At 34.1% G+C, this 20,064-nt stretch overlaps 3 protein-coding genes across 3 annotated transcripts; 1 reads left to right on the top strand and 2 right to left on the bottom strand.

Annotated features, from left to right (window-relative positions):
* Positions 1-3,138: 3,138 nt before the first annotated feature.
* On the bottom strand, positions 3,139-5,691 carry TRIADDRAFT_51792 (uncharacterized protein; the record flags this gene model as incomplete). Its single annotated transcript, XM_002107825.1, has 5 exons — positions 3,139-3,320; positions 3,481-3,529; positions 3,647-3,721; positions 4,012-4,158; positions 5,644-5,691. 5 exons carry the CDS (start codon positions 5,689-5,691, stop codon positions 3,139-3,141), a joined length of 501 nt encoding a protein of 166 aa, XP_002107861.1.
* Positions 5,692-7,378: 1,687 nt separating this feature from the next.
* On the top strand, positions 7,379-11,900 carry TRIADDRAFT_63488 (uncharacterized protein; the record flags this gene model as incomplete). The annotated part of the gene is made up of 17 exons (XM_002108612.1): positions 7,379-7,416; positions 7,960-8,029; positions 9,016-9,105; positions 9,290-9,376; positions 9,614-9,685; positions 9,807-9,849; positions 9,928-9,956; positions 10,067-10,207; positions 10,320-10,402; positions 10,504-10,560; positions 10,665-10,740; positions 10,831-10,941; positions 11,161-11,238; positions 11,296-11,345; positions 11,466-11,543; positions 11,666-11,744; positions 11,832-11,900. The coding sequence occupies 17 exons, from the start codon at positions 7,379-7,381 to the stop codon at positions 11,898-11,900; spliced, it is 1,251 nt and encodes a 416-aa protein (XP_002108648.1).
* Positions 11,901-12,268: 368 nt separating this feature from the next.
* Positions 12,269-19,270, bottom strand: TRIADDRAFT_51790 (uncharacterized protein; the record flags this gene model as incomplete). The annotated part of the gene is made up of 31 exons (XM_002107824.1): positions 12,269-12,367; positions 12,514-12,561; positions 12,653-12,754; positions 12,853-12,942; positions 13,055-13,216; positions 13,300-13,455; positions 13,601-13,822; positions 13,856-13,950; positions 14,053-14,331; positions 14,449-14,564; positions 14,641-14,693; positions 14,812-14,892; positions 15,036-15,077; positions 15,209-15,292; positions 15,450-15,509; positions 15,616-15,687; positions 16,134-16,200; positions 16,278-16,466; positions 16,546-16,637; positions 16,741-16,806; positions 16,892-16,993; positions 17,083-17,144; positions 17,227-17,390; positions 17,481-17,575; positions 17,653-17,707; positions 17,829-18,068; positions 18,170-18,237; positions 18,341-18,420; positions 18,506-18,604; positions 18,760-18,946; positions 19,190-19,270. The coding sequence occupies 31 exons, from the start codon at positions 19,268-19,270 to the stop codon at positions 12,269-12,271; spliced, it is 3,408 nt and encodes a 1,135-aa protein (XP_002107860.1).
* Positions 19,271-20,064: the final 794 nt, after the last annotated feature.

Below are 20,064 nucleotides of genomic sequence, written 5' to 3'. Positions count from 1 at the left end.
TTGTACTCTAGTACAGTGAACGGTACTGTACTAGGTGCCTACAAGAAAAGATTTTGTTGCTTGATTTACAATAGTTTACTACTTTCTAGAATTCACGTTCGTGCATCTGACCCTGCGTTTGTATAGAAACTACCGTGCATCGTAACAATTTGCACACGTGATAAAGCCAGAAACTATGAAAGCGTACAGTACGCTTTCATACGGTACAGTACTGTACAGTGCACAGTACCACGTTTTACCATACTGTCCACTGTACACTGTACAGTATCACGGTACTGTAGAATCGAAAAACAAAGCCGCGGTTTCTATGGTTTGGCTCATAGAGACAGTACAGTACAGTACAAAGCCCGAAGTGTGATGAAGGAAGTACTGTACTGTACTGTACTGTACTGTACTGTACAGTATAGTACTGTACTAACTAGTGACCACTGACCTTTACTGTAGTAATGGTAATAACTGTAGGGAGTGTAAGGTTGATGAAAATGCGGAAATGTAATTCACTTCTGTACTGAAAGACTCTTACGTTCTCTCGTGTGATTGGCACGCACACAGTATAAAAAAAAAATAAGAGAGTACACTTGCATCATATACAGTACAACATCAACTCATGATTGAAGTCAAGAGTTAAGTTTTCGACCTCCTAAAGCTCACTTTTATTGTGATACTGTGCGGTATTGCACTGGATAAAAGCAGCGACTAAAATTGCACTTTGATTGTGAGTGACCGAGTGTCAGTTTGACGTTCCTCGGATGTTTTGTAATGCAGAAGTGTGCAGCAGTAACAGCTCATTCCATTTTTAGAGATCATTTCAGCATTGTTGCAGTAAAAGAAACTGCATATATTTTGTTATGCAATATGTTACATTTGGCTAAATATACTCATATACTGTACGTTTACATATATATGTCATATATGCATATAATTATATACTGTATATATATATATACATATATGTTATATACAGTATATATCCACTGCGTATGTCCAATTGTCCATTGTACTGTACAGTACTGTACGTATAACATATACGAGTACTGTACGCGTATACGCATATAGGTACATTGTACAGTACAGTACATAATAACCGTTGTAAAACGGATATAATTCAATTTTACCGAGTCCAATCAGATCAAATTTGTCCAACTTAATACGTGTATTGATGATATGTTGAAAGCAAATTCGAAAAGAAACAGATCAATGATTATAATATGATGTTCAGCGTCGTATCAGTCGTATGACTCGTACGTGCGATAAATCTCCAAAATTTCTCGGAGCCTGTCTACAGTACGCGCACACGCAGTACAGTTCTGTACAGTACAGTACACTGCTACAATCATGATCTACAGTACAGTACTGTACAGTATTTCTTTTACCTCTACGGTACTGTACCGGTATACTGTACTAAAGTATATTGTTCAGTACTAAAAACAGACTACTGTACTGTAGACCGTGAAGACCTCTACCGACATTGCACAATGTTTACTTATTGCACAGTACAGTACATGTACTGTAGGTTTTCTGCATATCTGTGACGCCTTGGAGACACTCATATTGACACACTTGGAAGACTTGTCTATTTACAAGGTTTCTATACGTACTTTACCTGTACCGTCTGCAGTGGTCCTTGACTACACTCCTACGTACTGTACTGAACCATATCGAATTGTACTGTATAATGGTATAGGGCACACACTTTTCTTTTCATTTTTATCCTTCTACGATTAATCACCAGCTGTAACCAAATTAATTTCCTAAAATTTAGATAAAGTCATCCCAGTGCTTTGCTTTTAAAACGCCATTTCTAGAAATAGATCTTAGAGCTATTGGCACTGTACAATTGTAGTATTACTGATTATTACCCTTACTAGCATTCGTACCATAGGCTCGATAGTGCTGCACTTTGTAGAAATTGAATCACGTAGAGTCGTGTAAGTTGCACTAATTACCGCTATGATGGAGATACAAAATTAACCATAAACAAAACCGGTGTTAATGTGAACAATGACTTAAACTACGACTTAAACTACGATACCAATAATAGCCATGCGAGGACGGTATATCCATAAAATCCTAGCAAATATAATATAGTAATGCAATGCTATGATTGCTATTTCAGCGTATAGCAGTAGGTATAAATACACTCGAAAATGCGTATTGTTAAAAAGTAAATCGTAAATTTTATTATCTGGGATACGATAAAAATATTAGCTAATAAATATCTAAAACGATCTGTAGTACGATAATAGAATAGTTTGAAAGTACAAATAATGCACTGGATTACGCTTTTATAAAATAAATTATATTATAATATAACACGAAGTAACACTGTCGTGATTCAGAAACTGGTTAGACTACCTTTAAGTCTCAAATAATCATAAACCGAAAAAGATAATTACAACAATGATAACAATCATTACATAAAATAGTATAACGCCATCAAGTAGGATACTTATAGGCTCCTTATGAACTTAGTAACATTCTCAATCAGTTACCAAAAATTGTTTTTAAAACCAAAAATACCGTATAGCAATATTTAATTATTTATAAAGTTGCAAATAAATTAGAGTCAAACCATTAATTCAACTTTAAAATAAATTGCATTCACTCTAGCTAAGAAAATCTACTGTAACAATAATACAATATGCCAGTAGCAACAAAGTTACTAAATCGCTTAAAAATATTCCGATCACTGCTGTACCAGCAGATGCTATTCCTTATACATAATGTACTTTTAAGATTAAAACTTAACATAACCAAACATCATATATTTTAAAATATATTAGCTAAGAAATAGTACATGTATCTCGTGTGCGTACTACTATATAGTTTGAGCTGCCATCACGGTAATAGCTGTACATAAAATAGGAAGACTACGCACTCGCATCTATGTTTGTAAGATTAAATTATGATTATTATTATTATGCTTATAATTAAGTAGTATCGACGTTACAAATACACAACTAAACTGATAAAATACTGGCACACATTTAAGAATATCTCACGCTCGACCGCAACAGCTAAATGCGCATCATCACACTTCACAATTCATTTCGGAAAATTGCTGATAATTATAATTAATTTATCGATGCTAGGCTAGATAATTATCCAACAATTCATTAATAGGGATTTGAAAAATTTCTACTCTGCTTTGACCTTTTTAGTATCTGTCTTTTGTTCATCGTTACCGTCCGATTGCAATTCTCGTTTGGCTTTATTCCTTGTTGTTCTACCACTATTGGTAGTAGTCGTAGTTGAACTATCGATATTCTCAGATGTCGCCGTACCAGTTAAATTATTGCGCGTCCTCTCTAAGGTTTTCACTAAATTGTGTAAAAGATGCCATACAAGCATTATGTTATAGAATTAGATTTTACTGTCGGCTTGCACTTAAAGCGGGTAACGAACAAGCCTATAAATTCTATGCTGGTACAAGTGAATTTGTACGTATTAAAGCAGATTGCCATATAATCAGTAACTAACATTGTAATTCTAACTGATAATTCTCTTTCCTGATATCTTCTATATCTGACTATTAGGGAGTAAATTCCAAACAGGTAAACTTAAATAGCAAAGCACCTTACAAAATGAGATTTGTCCTAAAAGCACATAATCAAAAATTTATGGATATTCGTATAAAAAGGCAAACCTGATGATTCTGATTTTTTTGTTTCATAAACTGAATGTAATCAGTTGCCTTATTCAGTATTTGAGCACGTGAAGCCTAAAGACCGTTTAAATTCGAAAAATATTAGACAAATTTTCATTCAATATGCTATCACTTTCTAGTTGTAGACGTTTACGATATATTTTAATCTTAAAAATCTATCCCTCAAGGTCTGTGTACTAGTTTATAGTAGAATAAGTGAATATTATATCACTGGAAAAGCCGCAAAGTTTGATGTTGTTGTATGAATAATGTCATTCCACTTACTGTTTGTATACAAAGTAAAAGAGAACTAGCACTAGCATTTACGACTTTAAGCAATTACAAATGCTGTAAAGAATCGTAACCTTTTCTCCTTGTAAGGTAGGAACTGAATCGCGTAAGCCAAAGAAACAATCTTTAATGTGATCACGCCTCTTACGCTCCAAAGCGTTATGATGGGCTCTTTTATCCGCTTGAGTTAGACCGGATGTTGACTTATCAGTATCTCCATTCTATAATAAGGCAAATATAAAACGATTTCAACTTGGATTAACACTCATTGTTACAAGATCAGCTACATAACTTGTACGATTGCAATGACAATGCACCCGATAATAGTGTTAACCTGCTTTATTAGCTCGGTTTGACACGAAATATTTTAGACTAGCCTTGAATACTAGCTTATTAAAGAGCCACACGTGAGGCATTAATGATTAGCGGTCAGCGCTAAGGAACGATGTAAACTTGCAAGAATCGAAATCCTTTAATATATAAGGATAACTAACTTATACACGGGATATCGAGGTTTTGCCTTCTTACGACATACAGTATATCGCTAGATTTATAGATCATAACTTTACCCGATCTTAATTATACTGTTTATACTAACAGAAAATTAAAAGCTAGAGTAAAGATCTCCACCTTTCTTAAAGCATTTTACGGTAAAATCATTCCCTTTCAGAGTGAAATAGGCCATAGTCATCCTTAGCATAGTTGTACACATGCAATATATTCGTACATAGTTTGCAGGCATGAGAAAAGTTCATTAATACTAACACACTAAGCTGATTATTCTCGGCATATTAAGAACAAGTATCAAATAGATTGCTACCTTTACGCATTGCAAACGCGACTATGCAGCTGAGCATTGGTGTTTATAAGGTGTGTTTTATAAATAGTATTATAACTTCTATTATCGCATGGATGATAGTATGTGAGAGTACATTTTATAGCAAAGTGGCCAAGTGCTAGGTGTGATGCTCGTTTCGAATCTCTCTCATGATCGACAGTACTTGTTAAATGGGTGCCTAGTCCAACGTTTTCATTCATAATAATACACTGCCTTACTGTTTTGCTATTGGAATTTAAAATAACGATCCAGCGTGAAAATACATGCTGGACCGATATTACGTACTCCTGTACTGCATATATTGCAATTATCATGAAATAGGTTATTATAAATATATAATATATATCTTCACTTACAACAATGCTAGCACTATTACAGCTAGTCCACTAACCATCAGCGATTGAAATGAAATTATTGATTTATAACTGGTAAAATAGTCGGGATATACTATTGTGCATTAGTGAATGCGTGTTCACTATGCCGATTTATGAAAACGTCAGTGATGCGATGATATAGTGCCTACGTACTATACGATAACGCATGTATGGCATACTGTGGAAAGAAATGAATTTGATAATAAGATAACTTCGTATTTACAGTACCGAAGTTTATTGGCTGTTGATGGAGGAAGGAATTTAATGTACACAGTGCATGGTCGATAGAATCAAATCTTTCTCTAAACACTCAATTCATGCATTGCATGTTAATAATGACCATGCAGTAGCAATACTGTACATAATTACGAGTATAATCGAGGTTCAAAAGGTTTGATTATTACAATCATTCAATGTATGGCCACAGTTTACGGCACAACTGTAGCGAAATGTAGAAACTAGCGGAAGCAATTCAAGCGTAGAGTCGTACTCACGTCATCACTGTCAATATCGACGTCCAAGTACTTATCTTCGTCACTCATGAATGAAGGCCAATTTGTTAACTTGTCCAATCTCCAGCACAGTGGTTCACTAATCTACAAAGAATTGTGATAGCATCAAAATTCCGAAAACACTCACAATATACGCGTATATTATACTGATCAGCACTTAGCAGTTAAGATTAACCGGTAATAAAAACTACAAACCAAATCGCTGTACAGCAATTCAATGAAATAACTTGGAGAGATCACACTACATGAAACTAATAGAAGCCTTAGTAAGAAGAAATCCAGTCAAATCGTCGTAGTCATTGTACAAGTGAACCACGTATAGACCGCCATCAACAAGATGATGGACAATAACAAAAGTCCAATTTATTACCATTAGTACGTACTGTATGTTCGATTATGTTGATAATAAATGATGTTTTATTAAAAAGGATGATTGAAAATGTCTCGCCATAAGCATTGGTTAAATTAGCTAATCTAAACCGGAATTTAAGAATTCAATTAAAAGTCATATGCTACATACCACAGCGTAGACTAAAATGTTTTTATTTTCGAGCTTTCTATCCGGGAAGGGAAGAATTATAAATACTCAGCGTTCAGCTAGTCCCAGCGATTGCTTATTGGCAGCACGTGAGTAACTTCAATTATTCCACGGAATAGCATGAGGCCAATGTACTGTACATTGTACATTGTACTGTACAATAGTAACGTAACACGTATAGTACAGTATGTACTATTGTATATGGTACAGTAATCGCAATGAATGACACATGCACGCATGACAAGAGTAAGATGTTTTGTACTACTACTGTAGACCAGATTTCGGATTGCTGTTGTTGATGGATTGCCCAAATTCGTGAATCCACTGTATTGCGCAGTCTGTAACTAGCATTAATTAATTTATTTATTTCAAAACAAGATGATAATAAGTTAATAAGTTAATAACAATATCAAATGATCATTTTGGACAATTTGTCGTCGCATGCTTGAACACGATAGGACATGTGCCTTAGGCCCCGCTAGTTGCCTCACTATGATGATGAAACTCGACTGGACTTCTGCCATAATCTTGATTATTTCTGTTGAAAATGAGCAATGACGTTCTGACCGGTATATTGGTTTTGCGGTGTAGTAGAAGTAGAGTTTCATCAACGGATGGGGGAACTAGCGGAGCCTAATATGTATTGCTGCAACGATGCATCTTGTACGCAGTATGAATTAAAATTTTATATTAAGGTGATTGATGCGTAGCCGATGTCATGCACAGAGTACTGCACTCTTGCATGGCAGTAATTCGTCTAGGGAACGTGTGCAATTTCACAGGTGAACTTCACCACCGTGAATTTCAATGTGAAATGTGAAGATTTTTGAATGGTCTTGACTAAGGGTCTCTAGTCTCCACATTTCACATTGTGAAGTTGCTAAAAATTGCGCGGACGCAATACAGGGAAGTACAGCACACCCGAAGTTTCTGCTAGTAGTACTAGATTGTACACTTAGCGAAATCCACATGAAGTTCACGTGAAGTTTCAAAATCCAACTTGCCACGTTCCCTAGTGACTACAGAGCACTGTACTATTCTGTACTTAGCATAATACGTACACTAGTACAGTATACAGTAGTATGCTGTACGTATATCAGAAGCTTTTCATCTCCAATGTTTAGGCCTTGCCAGAGACTTGTAGAACTGTATTAGCTTAGAATCCATGAACAAACCAGCATGGACTTTTATTATATTAGCCAACTCACTGAAAGGAGGTTTGTGTAGTTCTCTTGCTACTTGTAACTGTTGTGTACAGTACAGTGTATTTCCTTTCAAAGGGTAAAAGTCACTAAAGTCCGGAGCACAGATTTCTACAGTACTGTACTGTACAGTAAATACAATACAGTGTACTGTAGACTACGATACTGTGACTGTAGCCATCGAATATAGTAATTACAGTACAGTAAAATTCCTCTTTTAATACAGTGTACGTACTGTACAGTAGACTACGATACTGTGACTGTAGCCATCGAATACAGTAATTACAGTACTGTATTATGATTACAGTAAAATTCCTCTTTCAATACAGTGTACTGTACTGTAGACTACGATATTGTGACTGTAGCCATCGAATGCAGTAATTATTATGATTACAGTAAAATTCCCCTTTTAATTCGTGTACAAGCCACTGCGCAATCGATTGGAAGAAGCAAAACAACCGCTATGGGCCAAATAGTTCCATGGATTTGGAGGGTATCGCTACTGCTGCTGCTTCTTTTTGATATATCCCATGTCAAATGTAACTTTGATCCTTTTAGCGACACCAAATTATATTCTGTCAATTGGCCTGGAAAATGGATCGCAGAAAATCCTGCAGACGCCATTGGAGTAAGCCATTACAATCACAATAGTAGTCTACCTTCTGAGTTGACGACTAGGCTACTTGATGTAGAGTAATACAGTATAGTACAGTACTGTACAGTGCAGCACTATGCTATACACTTCTGTAGAAGACCCACAAGACCGGATATGGATGAAACCATAACATGATCATGTCACTGCGATACTATATTTCAGTTTGCTCGTTAGTAAATTCTCATGTCTGATAAACTTTTATCTCCATAAATTTCGACTATGACTGTACCGATCTATTCGATTATCGTTCCCTTTAACCCTAACTTGGCGTGAAGAAATTAAACTTCAAAGAAAAATCGATTACAAGTTTTTGACTACAATGGATGTCAAGATAGCGTTTCCGTCAACTTTTCGCTAGCAATCCATGAATGATATCAAGTATTGGAAGCTGTACTTTCATATAATTTACTATCAATAAATGGAGTAGATTAAGTAAACGTATCCTGATAATACGCCACTATAACATAGATACGCTAGTACCGCCATAGATGCGATCTACTTGTTTAACATTGATTCAAAGTTGAAACTCGTTGACTGGTACTTGTCATATGTCCATCGGTTTCTATCGCAGTTTCATGCAAAATAAATTGCATTAATGTTTGTCCAATTTTGTACCGCAGTGTTATACAACAACATTGGAGGTGGATTATGAGCAAAGTAATGATTACAACTTTTGATCGGTCTTTGAAATTATTTTTCCTCTTACATTTATAAACTGGATTTTATGATGTTAATATACTGTAGTACGTTGAATAGCAAAGGAATAGGGATGCTGAAAATCACAACATCATATTATGCGTTCAAAGCAGTAAACACAGCACATATTACGCCTTCGATGCTGTACATAGACAGTGCTCGTGTTCAGCATATAATACGCATATAACGTCTTAAAAGGTCATAAACATTCTGTTCAGTAAGTCATATTAGTTCGTAATTATTATTATCATTATTACCATTAGAAAGGAAATGATGAAATCGAAAAGATGTCCATGATAACATCGAATAATGAACAATACGAATGTGTTCTGCCGAAGAAGGAGAACCAAAAGGTATATCAAAATGAGAATATTTATATGTGTATTACTGTATATAGGGTTTACCGTGTCGTTATTGTTGGCAATAGTCGAACCGAGATCGTTGTAAGAACATGTTTGCTAAATTATTGCTATCAGACCATTAACATGTAAAGCCAGACAGTAACGCTGTAAGTCATCACTTCTATTTTGATGGTAGGCAACCAAAGAATCAGATAGAAGTGATACTGAACCACCTGAAATTTTATTATCGACGCTATTTAGTAAGAAACGTTGCACTTACAGGGTAAGTTTGTAAATGGACAGTACGTAACGACATCATCCCAAATGTAGGATTATGCAATATAGCAGCTAATTTGCTATATATTTCAATGATATTTTCATCTTAAGAATGAGATACTTGGGTAGAAATGATACTCATCACTCTTCATTAGTAAGGAAATGATAGTCGGTCGAATTAGTTTGTACTTTGCTTAAAAATAAATAATTTATAATTAACGTATCAACGATCTTTTACGAATAGATGGAAGGATACTGGAGTTATGAACTTTGTCATGGACGACATGTAAATCAATTTCATGAAAATAGTAAAGGGGTGAGTAATTACTCTAGAAATAGTACCTATGAAAATCTTATCTTCATCGACACAGTTGTAGAATGTCTAGAAGAACTACAATATAAGCGAATACGGTACTCTAATTTTTTACTCTTTGCAGAGTTTCGATCATCACTACGTACTCGGCGCGTACAAGAAAAGCAGTACGTAATTTAGCTTTACTTATCGAGATATGCAGTAATTCATAATACCTCTAATAATGAATACATCTTTAATTTCAGAGTTGCCAGTTACGCCAAATGATGAAAAAGTAAGATCTTTAGTATTCCTTACTGCTATTACTTTCAGTGATATCAGAATTGGATTCTCCTTTATTGCGGTATTCGCGTCAGTTGTTAAGAATTTTGAATCTTAAATTAGATTCCAACAAAGACCATCGCAAGTAAAGATTTCCCATACTATAAGTTAGTTATGACGGATGGTACACCTTGTGACCTAGCTAATGATAAACCACGTCAGACAAGCGTTTACTATATTTGTGATGAAAATGCCAAGGACGAGGTATTCTGTACTACTAACGTTGCATAACTAATGCGACAAAGAATGAAATATCTATATGTAAGCTAAAGCACTTGGGTAAATTAATTCTTGATAAATCGCTCTGTTATTACAGATTATAATTTTAAAGGAAGTTATAACATGTGAATACGAAATTGTAGTCGCAACACATTTAATGTGTAAAAATAAGAACTACAGGTTCGAGAGGAAGAAATAGTAATGTAAAATGTTGATAGATGATTCGATTATATCAAATATAGCATAATCACGGCCTTGTATCATATGAATTATTGTAATAGGCCTAAGGAAGAAGTTATCAATCAGATTCATTGTCACAGCGTTAGTGATTCTCCTAGGTAAATTTAAGTCCTAAGATTGTACGTTATTGTTATCTCTATTAAGTGTAACTATTTGAGTTTAAAGACTAAACTTATATTCTGTAACTATTAATGGCCGCTAGTGTTCCTAAAGCAGAATTAGAACTCAAAGATAGTATTCTAAAATTGCAAAATAGGAACGTTATGTACGAGGTCTCAGTAAGTATTTGCAAAAATTTTTAAACTATCAGCAACAGATTTCATTAAACTTTAGCTAAATCTTTACTATTTTTATTGACATTAAATTAGAGCAAGCAAGGTATTCCTAGCGTTAGTGGAAAAAAAGATCCTGTTGCTAGTGCCGTTTCAGGGGAAGACCCGATGAAAAGCTTTCTGAAGGGCACCTTTTGTTTAAATGGCGTAAGATATATATTTATTCAACGTACTCCAATGCATTAGCGTTAAGCTTATAGTTATTGCCATTTTCAAGGGAGAAGGCGGCTGGTGGAAATACGAGTTTTGTTATGGACGATATGTAAAACAGTACCACGAGGTTAACACAATTTAATCAGTTGGGAATATCGTACTATTTTGTCATGCGCTATCTAATATAACATTTTAATTGTTGGAATATCTAAGGATCAAGTATCTGGTAAAACCGTCATTCTATTGGGAACTTGGGACGTAAATGTGAGATATTATTATCACATGTGTAAGGTTAAGTTGTTGTTTATATTACGTTTACTAAACTTATTCTATTGTACTATCAATTAGGAACATAAAAGATGGTTCATTAATAGTAAAAAGGACTCTGCTCATAAAAGGTATTGTAGTTAAATTATTCGACTGGAACTGTATACTTAAAAGAAAAAACTTGTCCACTCCACGGCGATAAAAAATTGAATTAATTACATGGAATTAAACCATTGTAATTTATTTATTAGCACAATGGAATTATTCTTTGGTAAAGGCGATGTTTGTGATGCTACCGCTATGCCAAGAAAAGTTGTTGTTAGATTAAGGTAAGAAAATCATATGTTTCCAACATTTTCTGTGAACTTATGTAGCAGATACCTTCTATGGTTCATGTAATGGTTGGAATTAAAATATAGCGTAACAATTTTAATTTATATAATATACATAGATGCCGAAACGATCTCACTACACCCAATGCTATTGCCATGTATCTCCTTGAACCAAGTACATGTTCCTATATTCTTGTGGTAAGTTGTGTCAATGTAATAGAGAAGATACAGATAGCAGATGTTGAAGAACTCACAAGCTTTATTTACTGTATTGGAATATTACAGATAGAATCCGTCGGAATCTGTAAGCTTCTTGGCTCAAGGGACGAATTCGGGATAATAAAATCACCATAAATACGCCTTGTTTTATATGGCCATTAACTTAAGCAATAGTGAACAAGTGGGGGATATCGTATTTCTAAAATCATTGATTTTTATTTGGCAACGACGTTGTCATGCTCTACCAATATTTAATACATTGTACAGTCGAATGTTATACAATAAATGATATGAAATGTTAAATTTCACCGAAAATTATAGTTCGTAAAATATCGATCTTAGCATTGACTATAAATTTATCAATCATCATTGTTAGATTATGTGTATCATACAGAAAAATTATATACTAGTCGTTCATTCCGTAGTCGATGTCCTTAAAATTAATTAACATTTTCGAACTAGTAATCTTATGCAATCGTTAAATAGTGCCATTTGAAATAATGTTACTGTGATAATATAGTAGATACAAGAGGATTTCCAAATCCGATCACTTTCTGCTGTTCATTAATCTCTTGAAGTAATTCTTTATTGGATAATCCAACCTAATTTACGTTTTAAGCAGTCTAGGATTAGTACATTAATTATCACCTCGACATTTTGTTTGGAATCGTCGTATAAGCGAAATGCGTGTACTAACATAAGCTAGTAGATGCATACCTACATTAGCAAACAAAATTGAGAAACTTACCTTTAGCGCATATTTATAAGCCTGTTCAGCTTCCTCTTCCCGATTGGTCTATACATCATAGTAACAGTTGAAATTAGCTTGTATGAAACAAAATGCTATTCAATAATTTTAGCAACTTAGTGCTACGCAATTTGCTTACCCTTAAGCAGACCAATGAAAGATAGCCCCATACTTCTGCATCATGATTGTTTAAAACATTAGCTTCAGATAAAGCTTCTTCTGCTTCCGATAAATCTCCCATCTAATAGTAGTAAAATATAATATAACAGCATTTGTTTTGGTTTAATTAAATTACCATAAAAGAATTATAGTACGAAACCGCTAATGCAATATACAAACCCTGTAACAAGCAATCCCAACGCCTAGCCAGGATAAGCAGGATGGCGAATGCTTACAAGCCAGCAAGAATGTATTCTTGGCATTTTCATACTGTTTGTACGATGGTCATTACGAAGTTTTGAAATTAATTTCATTAAAATAAATCCGCAATACTATTTATCTAAAAAAATTACGGTGCTAATACTATAGCGTTGCTACTAACCAATTTTTCACCCAGATATATTGATGCCAATCTTAGATAGATAATATGCATATTATCTGCAGTATCTATTAGAGCTAGAGTTCGTTCATAAGCGCTGCGTGCCTCCTTATAATTGCTGGTTAAGTATTTGATATGGCCAAGTATAGCCCAACAATTGGAGTTCTATTTATAAAAATGTTATTATAGAAATAGTTAATTTACTTATTATTCAATTTTCAGTTGGACTATTATTCCCATATGCCTACAGTATAGTCATGGATTAAAGCTTCTTCAATATTTCTTTCAGCCACATCGTACTGTTTCATTTGAAGCTTAAGTTGAGCTAAATGTAAGTAATACTGCGTTGGAAGATCGCTTTTAGGATACTGAATTAATTCTGCTCCTAAGGCTTTTTCGCACATCTACAGTCATTGCAATAGAAAATCGAATGAAATTATTTAAAGAGTCATAACTAGTTTTGGCGGATCTTGCTACCGAAGCAGTGTTTCTGATCCTGATAAAGTTATGCTAGGAAAATGTACAATTTAAGAATAAAACCTGTTATACCTGAAAGGCATTAACTCGAAGAAGAAACTGTGCAGCACGCATATACGTGCTTTGATCAGGTATAGGGGTTATAGGACGTGGTGGTGGTGGAGGAATCTCAGTCGGTTGAACTACTCCAGCAGGGAAAGAACCAATCTCAGTGTCTGGGTTAGACCACCCGCCACTAAGCGCTGATTGAGCTCTATTTTTGTTAGCGGCGATATTCGATAATCCAGATTTTCCCTGTAAGAATGTTGATGTATTCCCTCTGCTTACTTGTCTACTACCTCGTTTTTGTGTTGTACCCTTCTTGCTCGTTGTATTCGATACTTTCAATGAATGCGATGGTGCTGCTTCCAAGGAATGAGTACCTTTTATAGCAAATTCAAATTGTGTGAATGTATAAGCTAAAATCATTGTTGGCTTATGAAAGGTTACCGAATCAATACTTAAATGATATTAATTCTAATTACTTGGGATTTGATGATCGCCGACTGGTGATTCGTGCTTGTCACTTTCAGCTACAGTTCGGCTTATTTCTGCTTCTATGCTTTGTGATTCCGTAGCTTCAAGAGCAATTTCTTTATCCTTATCTTTATTCAATTTAGCATCACTATTCAGCTGATGATCATCACTGGTCGTTTCCAGATTATTGCAATCGATTTTTTCAGCTTGTAATAAATTTAATCTACAAGCTTCTTTTAATGCCATTTCGGCGAATATCTCCTTTTCGATACTGTTATAAAATAAACCTAAAGAATATTCCCATTAAAAGAATGAATGTATCAAAATTTTGCTTATGTATTTATACGTGCACTACTGGTTGATTACGTAAAAACTAGCTACAAGATTGCAATCGGCAATTATACCTAAGATTGTCCATGCCAAGATATTATCATGTTCCACGGTAGTCGCCGCTTCTAAAAATGTTTCTGCTTCGTCGTTTCGCTCATCCATATGACAAACAATGCCATAAAGGATTAAACTGAAAATAGAGGTAGAGCTTAGTTTTCTATCGTATAGCAAGTAACTATCGGATAGGTAATTATGCTATATTGTACCCAGGTACAAATTGTTGATTAATTGTTAGTGCTTCTTTAAAACATTCTTCCGCCTAATGATTGAAATTTAAATTATATATAGTATGAGATAAAATCAGTTCAGTTATTGAGCCAGGCTACCGTGTAGCATAGTTTAAGTGTTAGAATATGTAAATAAATATAGTTAAATACCTTATTGATATCGCCGATTAGTAAGCAAAATGTACCATAATCGAACCAGTGACAGGGATCATTCTTATTACATGCAAGTCGCTACGGATTAAACAAATTATTACCATTATTATAGAGCAATTACGTATCATCCATTTACGCGTTAAACATCATGAAAAATGATAATCATTTCGCATGTAAACAATTGCCATTCTTAAAGCTAAAATGTGATTATAAAGTATTACTTCTTGATAATATCTTGCTGCTAGTTCATAATTTCCATTCTCCTATTATAATAAATTATAAAGGAAGTAGATCATTAACTATTGCAAATGCGATTTTGTATATCACTTAATTTCGATACCTATAGATTAAAATCTATAATTTACGAAAGATAATATTATATCTGTAAGCATACTTCAGCTTCCTTAGCAAAGTGTTTCATCATGTTTGCATCAATCACAGTAACTGGAGGTGGTGCATCATCTTTCATTGATAATGCCTAAATAGTTGATATAGGTAGTATAAAACTGAGTATTGCCTTGCAGTTTGAAATTTATGCCATATAGATATTTAATAGAAATTTTAATTTAACCGTCTATAAATGCTTTGTCAGCAACTTTTAGATACAATGAATATCATTGCTCATCATAACAAACCTTGCTTAAGCCAACATGCATTTCATCGATTAAGTAAGAATATAGTTCACTCAGAAAATTCTAAAAAATAGTCATAATTAATCAGAGACACAAAGTTAATAATTTTGATTCAAGAAATAAACTGGCTATCGATAATTTTTATGGATTTAAAATGATTATAGCTTACATTAAGTTGATCTTTATCTTCGAAAGGTTTCGTTATTAGAAACTTTTCTCGTACAACCTTCACTATTGCATGCTGTAGTGTCCAAAATGCCCGAGTAATTAAAGGGTACGGTAATTACTTAATTAATTGAATATCAAATAAATAATATAGATAAAATTGCTAGATCATCTAACGCGTTTTTATTTTAATGTTTAGACTACCTAATATTATCTCACTATGTTTGTGAAGTAAGATAGTACTAAATAAATTACGTGCATAGCTTTCTTAACTTTGTTTACAGAGGATTTATTAAAGATTATGAATTGGTTGATTTAAATGCCAAAGTAACATATTTTACAATAAAAAATATATTAGATATTTATGATATTGCACGTAAGATAATATCAGAAGACTTATAGCCTTAAATGTAGATGTAATTAACGTTTCTATTACAATAGATTATAATCTGATGATTTCTAGTTAGGTTAACGATATCATTTACTCAATTTCGTGTTCATAAACAGGATATACGAGTATACCTTCATCTGTTCTTTGAAAGCAAAATACTTTCCAGAAGTATTTAGTTCGTAAAGTAGCTCCTTTCGCCTAAGATGAATGATTATACATCGTAAACTTATGCTGTAAACTTCAATTTAGCTGTACTAATGTCAATACATGGTTACCTCTCATCCACAATTTCTGTATCTTGAGGCATATGATGATTTCCTAAAATGCCTTTATTCAGAAGCCGATACTCATTTAATATTAACTTGGCAACGTGATCAACTTGTTTGTGATAACTGTCTAAAGTTTTTTGAGCACTTCTAATACGCGTTGGAAAAATTGATCGTGGTGGAATATATTCTGAAACTCTATGCAAAGTAAACATAAGTTATTGGCATTTAGTTCAATTAATTCTATCTTTACTAGCAATAATTTATTATTAAGCACCTCTTTGCTAGAGATGAAGGTGGTCGTTTAGGTACAAGCGGTTTGTCTAAGCATATCTCTATCATGATGAACGTCTTATTTTCAAGATAAGCCTGTATCAAATTATAAAAGGTATTACTTATTTAATTAGGATAAATTCTAATGATTTAACGATTGTCTTTGATTGTTAGAAATAATATCAGATATAACACATACTTGTGCTTCAGTTCCAGTTCCATCACCATCAGCAACAGTTCCGTCGGATTGTTTATTGGTAACCGACTAAATATTTATGGCAAGTAATAGCATCGTATATCAATTAATGGCATTATTATAACTCCAATTAATTTTAACTCAAAGATCGTACCTGTGTAGTTTTCTTAGTTTTTTTGCCAATAGCAGATGTAACGCTGCGATTTAAACCGCTAACAATTTGTGCCGCTTCATCAGCAATACTACGATGTTCGACCTACGATTGAAAAATATTGCATGATTAAATTACAGAGTCGTTACATAATTTTAAATTCATATTTTCATTTTTACGATGAATTAAATTACCTTATCCTGTATTTCACTCTCTGAAAAGGGTTGTACTAAATATGCACCACGAAGTCTTTGAGCTACGAAATAGAAATTAATTACATCGATGCACGAAAGTTATTGACGGCTACATGTAAATGATTAAGGGTACGGCTGGCTTACCTCCAGGGTATAATAAAGGAGCAAAATCAACGTAAGCAACGCCATGGAAATGTATTGATAGTTCTTCTTCATGAGCACCCTTCCTCGTCTTTGTTTGTGTTTGTGGTAAAACTTTCATAATTTCAATAGGCCAAACCCGATGATGAGCAATCCTAGTTTTAAAGCTAAAAAATAAGTAGAATAGATAAGAATTAAGTATACAATAGTTTTTAATACCATCTGTAAGATCTTTTATATACAAGAGTGTAATTTACATAGAAACGGCATCTGAATCCATCCAGCAGCGTCTCTCTGCGTTCCAGGTAACGCGTGATCTGTCGGTTTCGCATTCCACTCGAAATTGATGATCCTGATACATATGTATATATATATGATGATATGTTAATAACTTCAGCCATAGTCACATAAAATACATAATATGATTACCTCTCTTTTTGTTAGATCGCCGTCTTCATCTTTGAATGGAACGACTGGTAAGTTGCTAAGAATATTTATAACTTTAGATTAATATTGACGTTCAAGCTATATAACCTAACTATTAGTAATACAAATCTAATAAATTACAATATATGAATCGACCGTGTTATCAGCTATTAATCCACCTATTGATAATATAGCTTGCATGATTTGTTATATTGATGGTACTAGCCCATTTTCTCTGAGCTCCAGGCCCTTCTCTTTCCATGGCACTTTTCAAGTTGCCGTTAGCAATTGTAACGTACACTTCTTTATCTTGACTAACCGGAATAGGGGTTGCAGTTACGTAATGATACGCTAAATTACTCTGATGCCATACTTCAGGAACAGCGTAAGCTGACTCAACTCTAAAGCTAAACATGTTACTAATTTCATAGAAATAAAAGAAATTATAAACTTAAATTAACAAGTGATCAATTGCATCTATAATATAGTCAATTATTTCAATTTTTAAACGAAATCTAACCTTCCAGCAATTTCTGACTCAGAAAGTAATGGCTCAGCAGTTGATATTTCCACTTCTATCTGTGGAAGCTAGGTTGATTGAGTAGTAGCGTGTACATGCATACATGAATATATATTAAGAATTGATTATGATCATATTGTTAGTCAGCGGTTACAATTTCTCAACACTTACATTGGAAAATGTATCGGTGTGACCATCAGCATGTGGATTGGGTGGAAATAAAGGTTGACGCACAGTAAACCTTTCCTCACCTAATTTTTTATTGAGCGTATTTGTGATTATAATTTAATATTGATTAATCTATTGCAGCTCTTTGATCCACATCAATTGACCAACCTTTCAATAGTGGTAACAAATCGATGCAAGTTTGGCCTAATAAAATACTTCGTTCTTCCTTCTGTTTTCTCTCTCGTGATAAAACTTCCGTTACGCTAACTATTAATATAATGATGAGATTACAACAAGGCATTACCGTCTTTGAGTGAATGATATTATAGTTTAAATTATTGGTACACATTTCATGATAATTCAAATTTCAGCAAAAGCGAAATATTATCGCAGATATTTTCATAGTAGATAGCTGCTCTTACCTATAACGGGCTTGTAAACTAAATCATCAAGAGCTAAGGGATCAATTAAGGAGCACGACCATGATGCATTATAATTATAATCGACGGTGTAGTCTGATTTTCCTTCGATTTTTGAGGATTCTCCAATTACATTATGCCCAAATTCTATTTTTACAGTAGATGTCAACGTTTCATTTTTCGTACTTTTCTAAGGTTTAGACAAAAATAGAGATTATAAAATAAATTTAAGTTACACAATGATTAGGTTATTTGCTATGAAATTTTGGCAGCATATAATCACTACCTATCATTAGCCAGAATTAAATTTCGTTTACTGTCACCTTACTTGTACAATTATTATACAATATATGTTATGGATTTTATGAAGTTTACTGATTGATTAATGTCTTTTCGATTAATAATGATAAATAATAGAGGCGAAGTAACCTACCAAATTTCTTCCTCGTACAACAGAAATGGTGATTGTTTCTGAAGTCCGTTGTCTCTTCTCGGTATCTTCTTGATTAGCCATTATTGATCAACGCTTTTGCGTATTGATTAATTTGCAGTGAAGTGTAAAAGGTGATCTGTTGTAGATTGGCTATACGAGTATTATTAAAGTAGTATTTTCTATAATAGTAATTTTATGCAGTATAGCAAACAGCTTAGCATCTACACCAGTACTTGCAGTTAATATTAAATGACAACAAGTCATCCTGTTCATGCTTGCAAAGTTACCTATGTTTCCATAGTAACTTTGTTCGCAGCTGCGCATAAAGGTATACTAACGCTCCTTGACCGTACTGTACTGTACAGTACGCGCCATGCAGCACAGTACTGTAGACTGTACAGTAGTACGATACAACATGACTCTTGTGTGTTACTTGTTGATGCAGCTGCTACTGTGGCCACTTGTTACTAAGTTCGACTGCAGTCATACAACGAACAGTATACCGCAGAGAGAATATTTCCATCGAAGAAAGAGCGATGTTGGCTTCATTATTATAGTGACGCCAGTAGCTATCTTGGCGTTAGCGTTCGTCTTTGAAGAGTTATCTTGTTCGAAATTGGCAGTGTAGTCCTCCAGGACGAAAGGTTCCAGTAGTTTTAGTACAGTACTGTACTAGAGTCTCTTTGGGAGAAGCATCTACAGTATGTACTGTACTGTACTGTACTGTATGTCCACTGAGTACAGTACTGTACTGTACAGTACGGTAGAATCCCAAGTGTACAGTACAGTGCGATGTACAATATACTGTACTGTACACTGTACACTATAACAGTCATTCGTGGTCGACAGTATTGTCGGCTAATGCTGGCGTATGC

The sequence above is a fragment of the Trichoplax adhaerens genome, genomic scaffold (genome assembly GCF_000150275.1).
Source record: "Trichoplax adhaerens TRIADscaffold_1 genomic scaffold, whole genome shotgun sequence".
Classification (NCBI taxonomy): Eukaryota; Metazoa; Placozoa; class Uniplacotomia; order Trichoplacea; family Trichoplacidae; genus Trichoplax; species Trichoplax adhaerens.
Note: the sequence above shows the minus strand (reverse complement) of the source record. Positions and strands in the feature narration are given on the sequence as shown.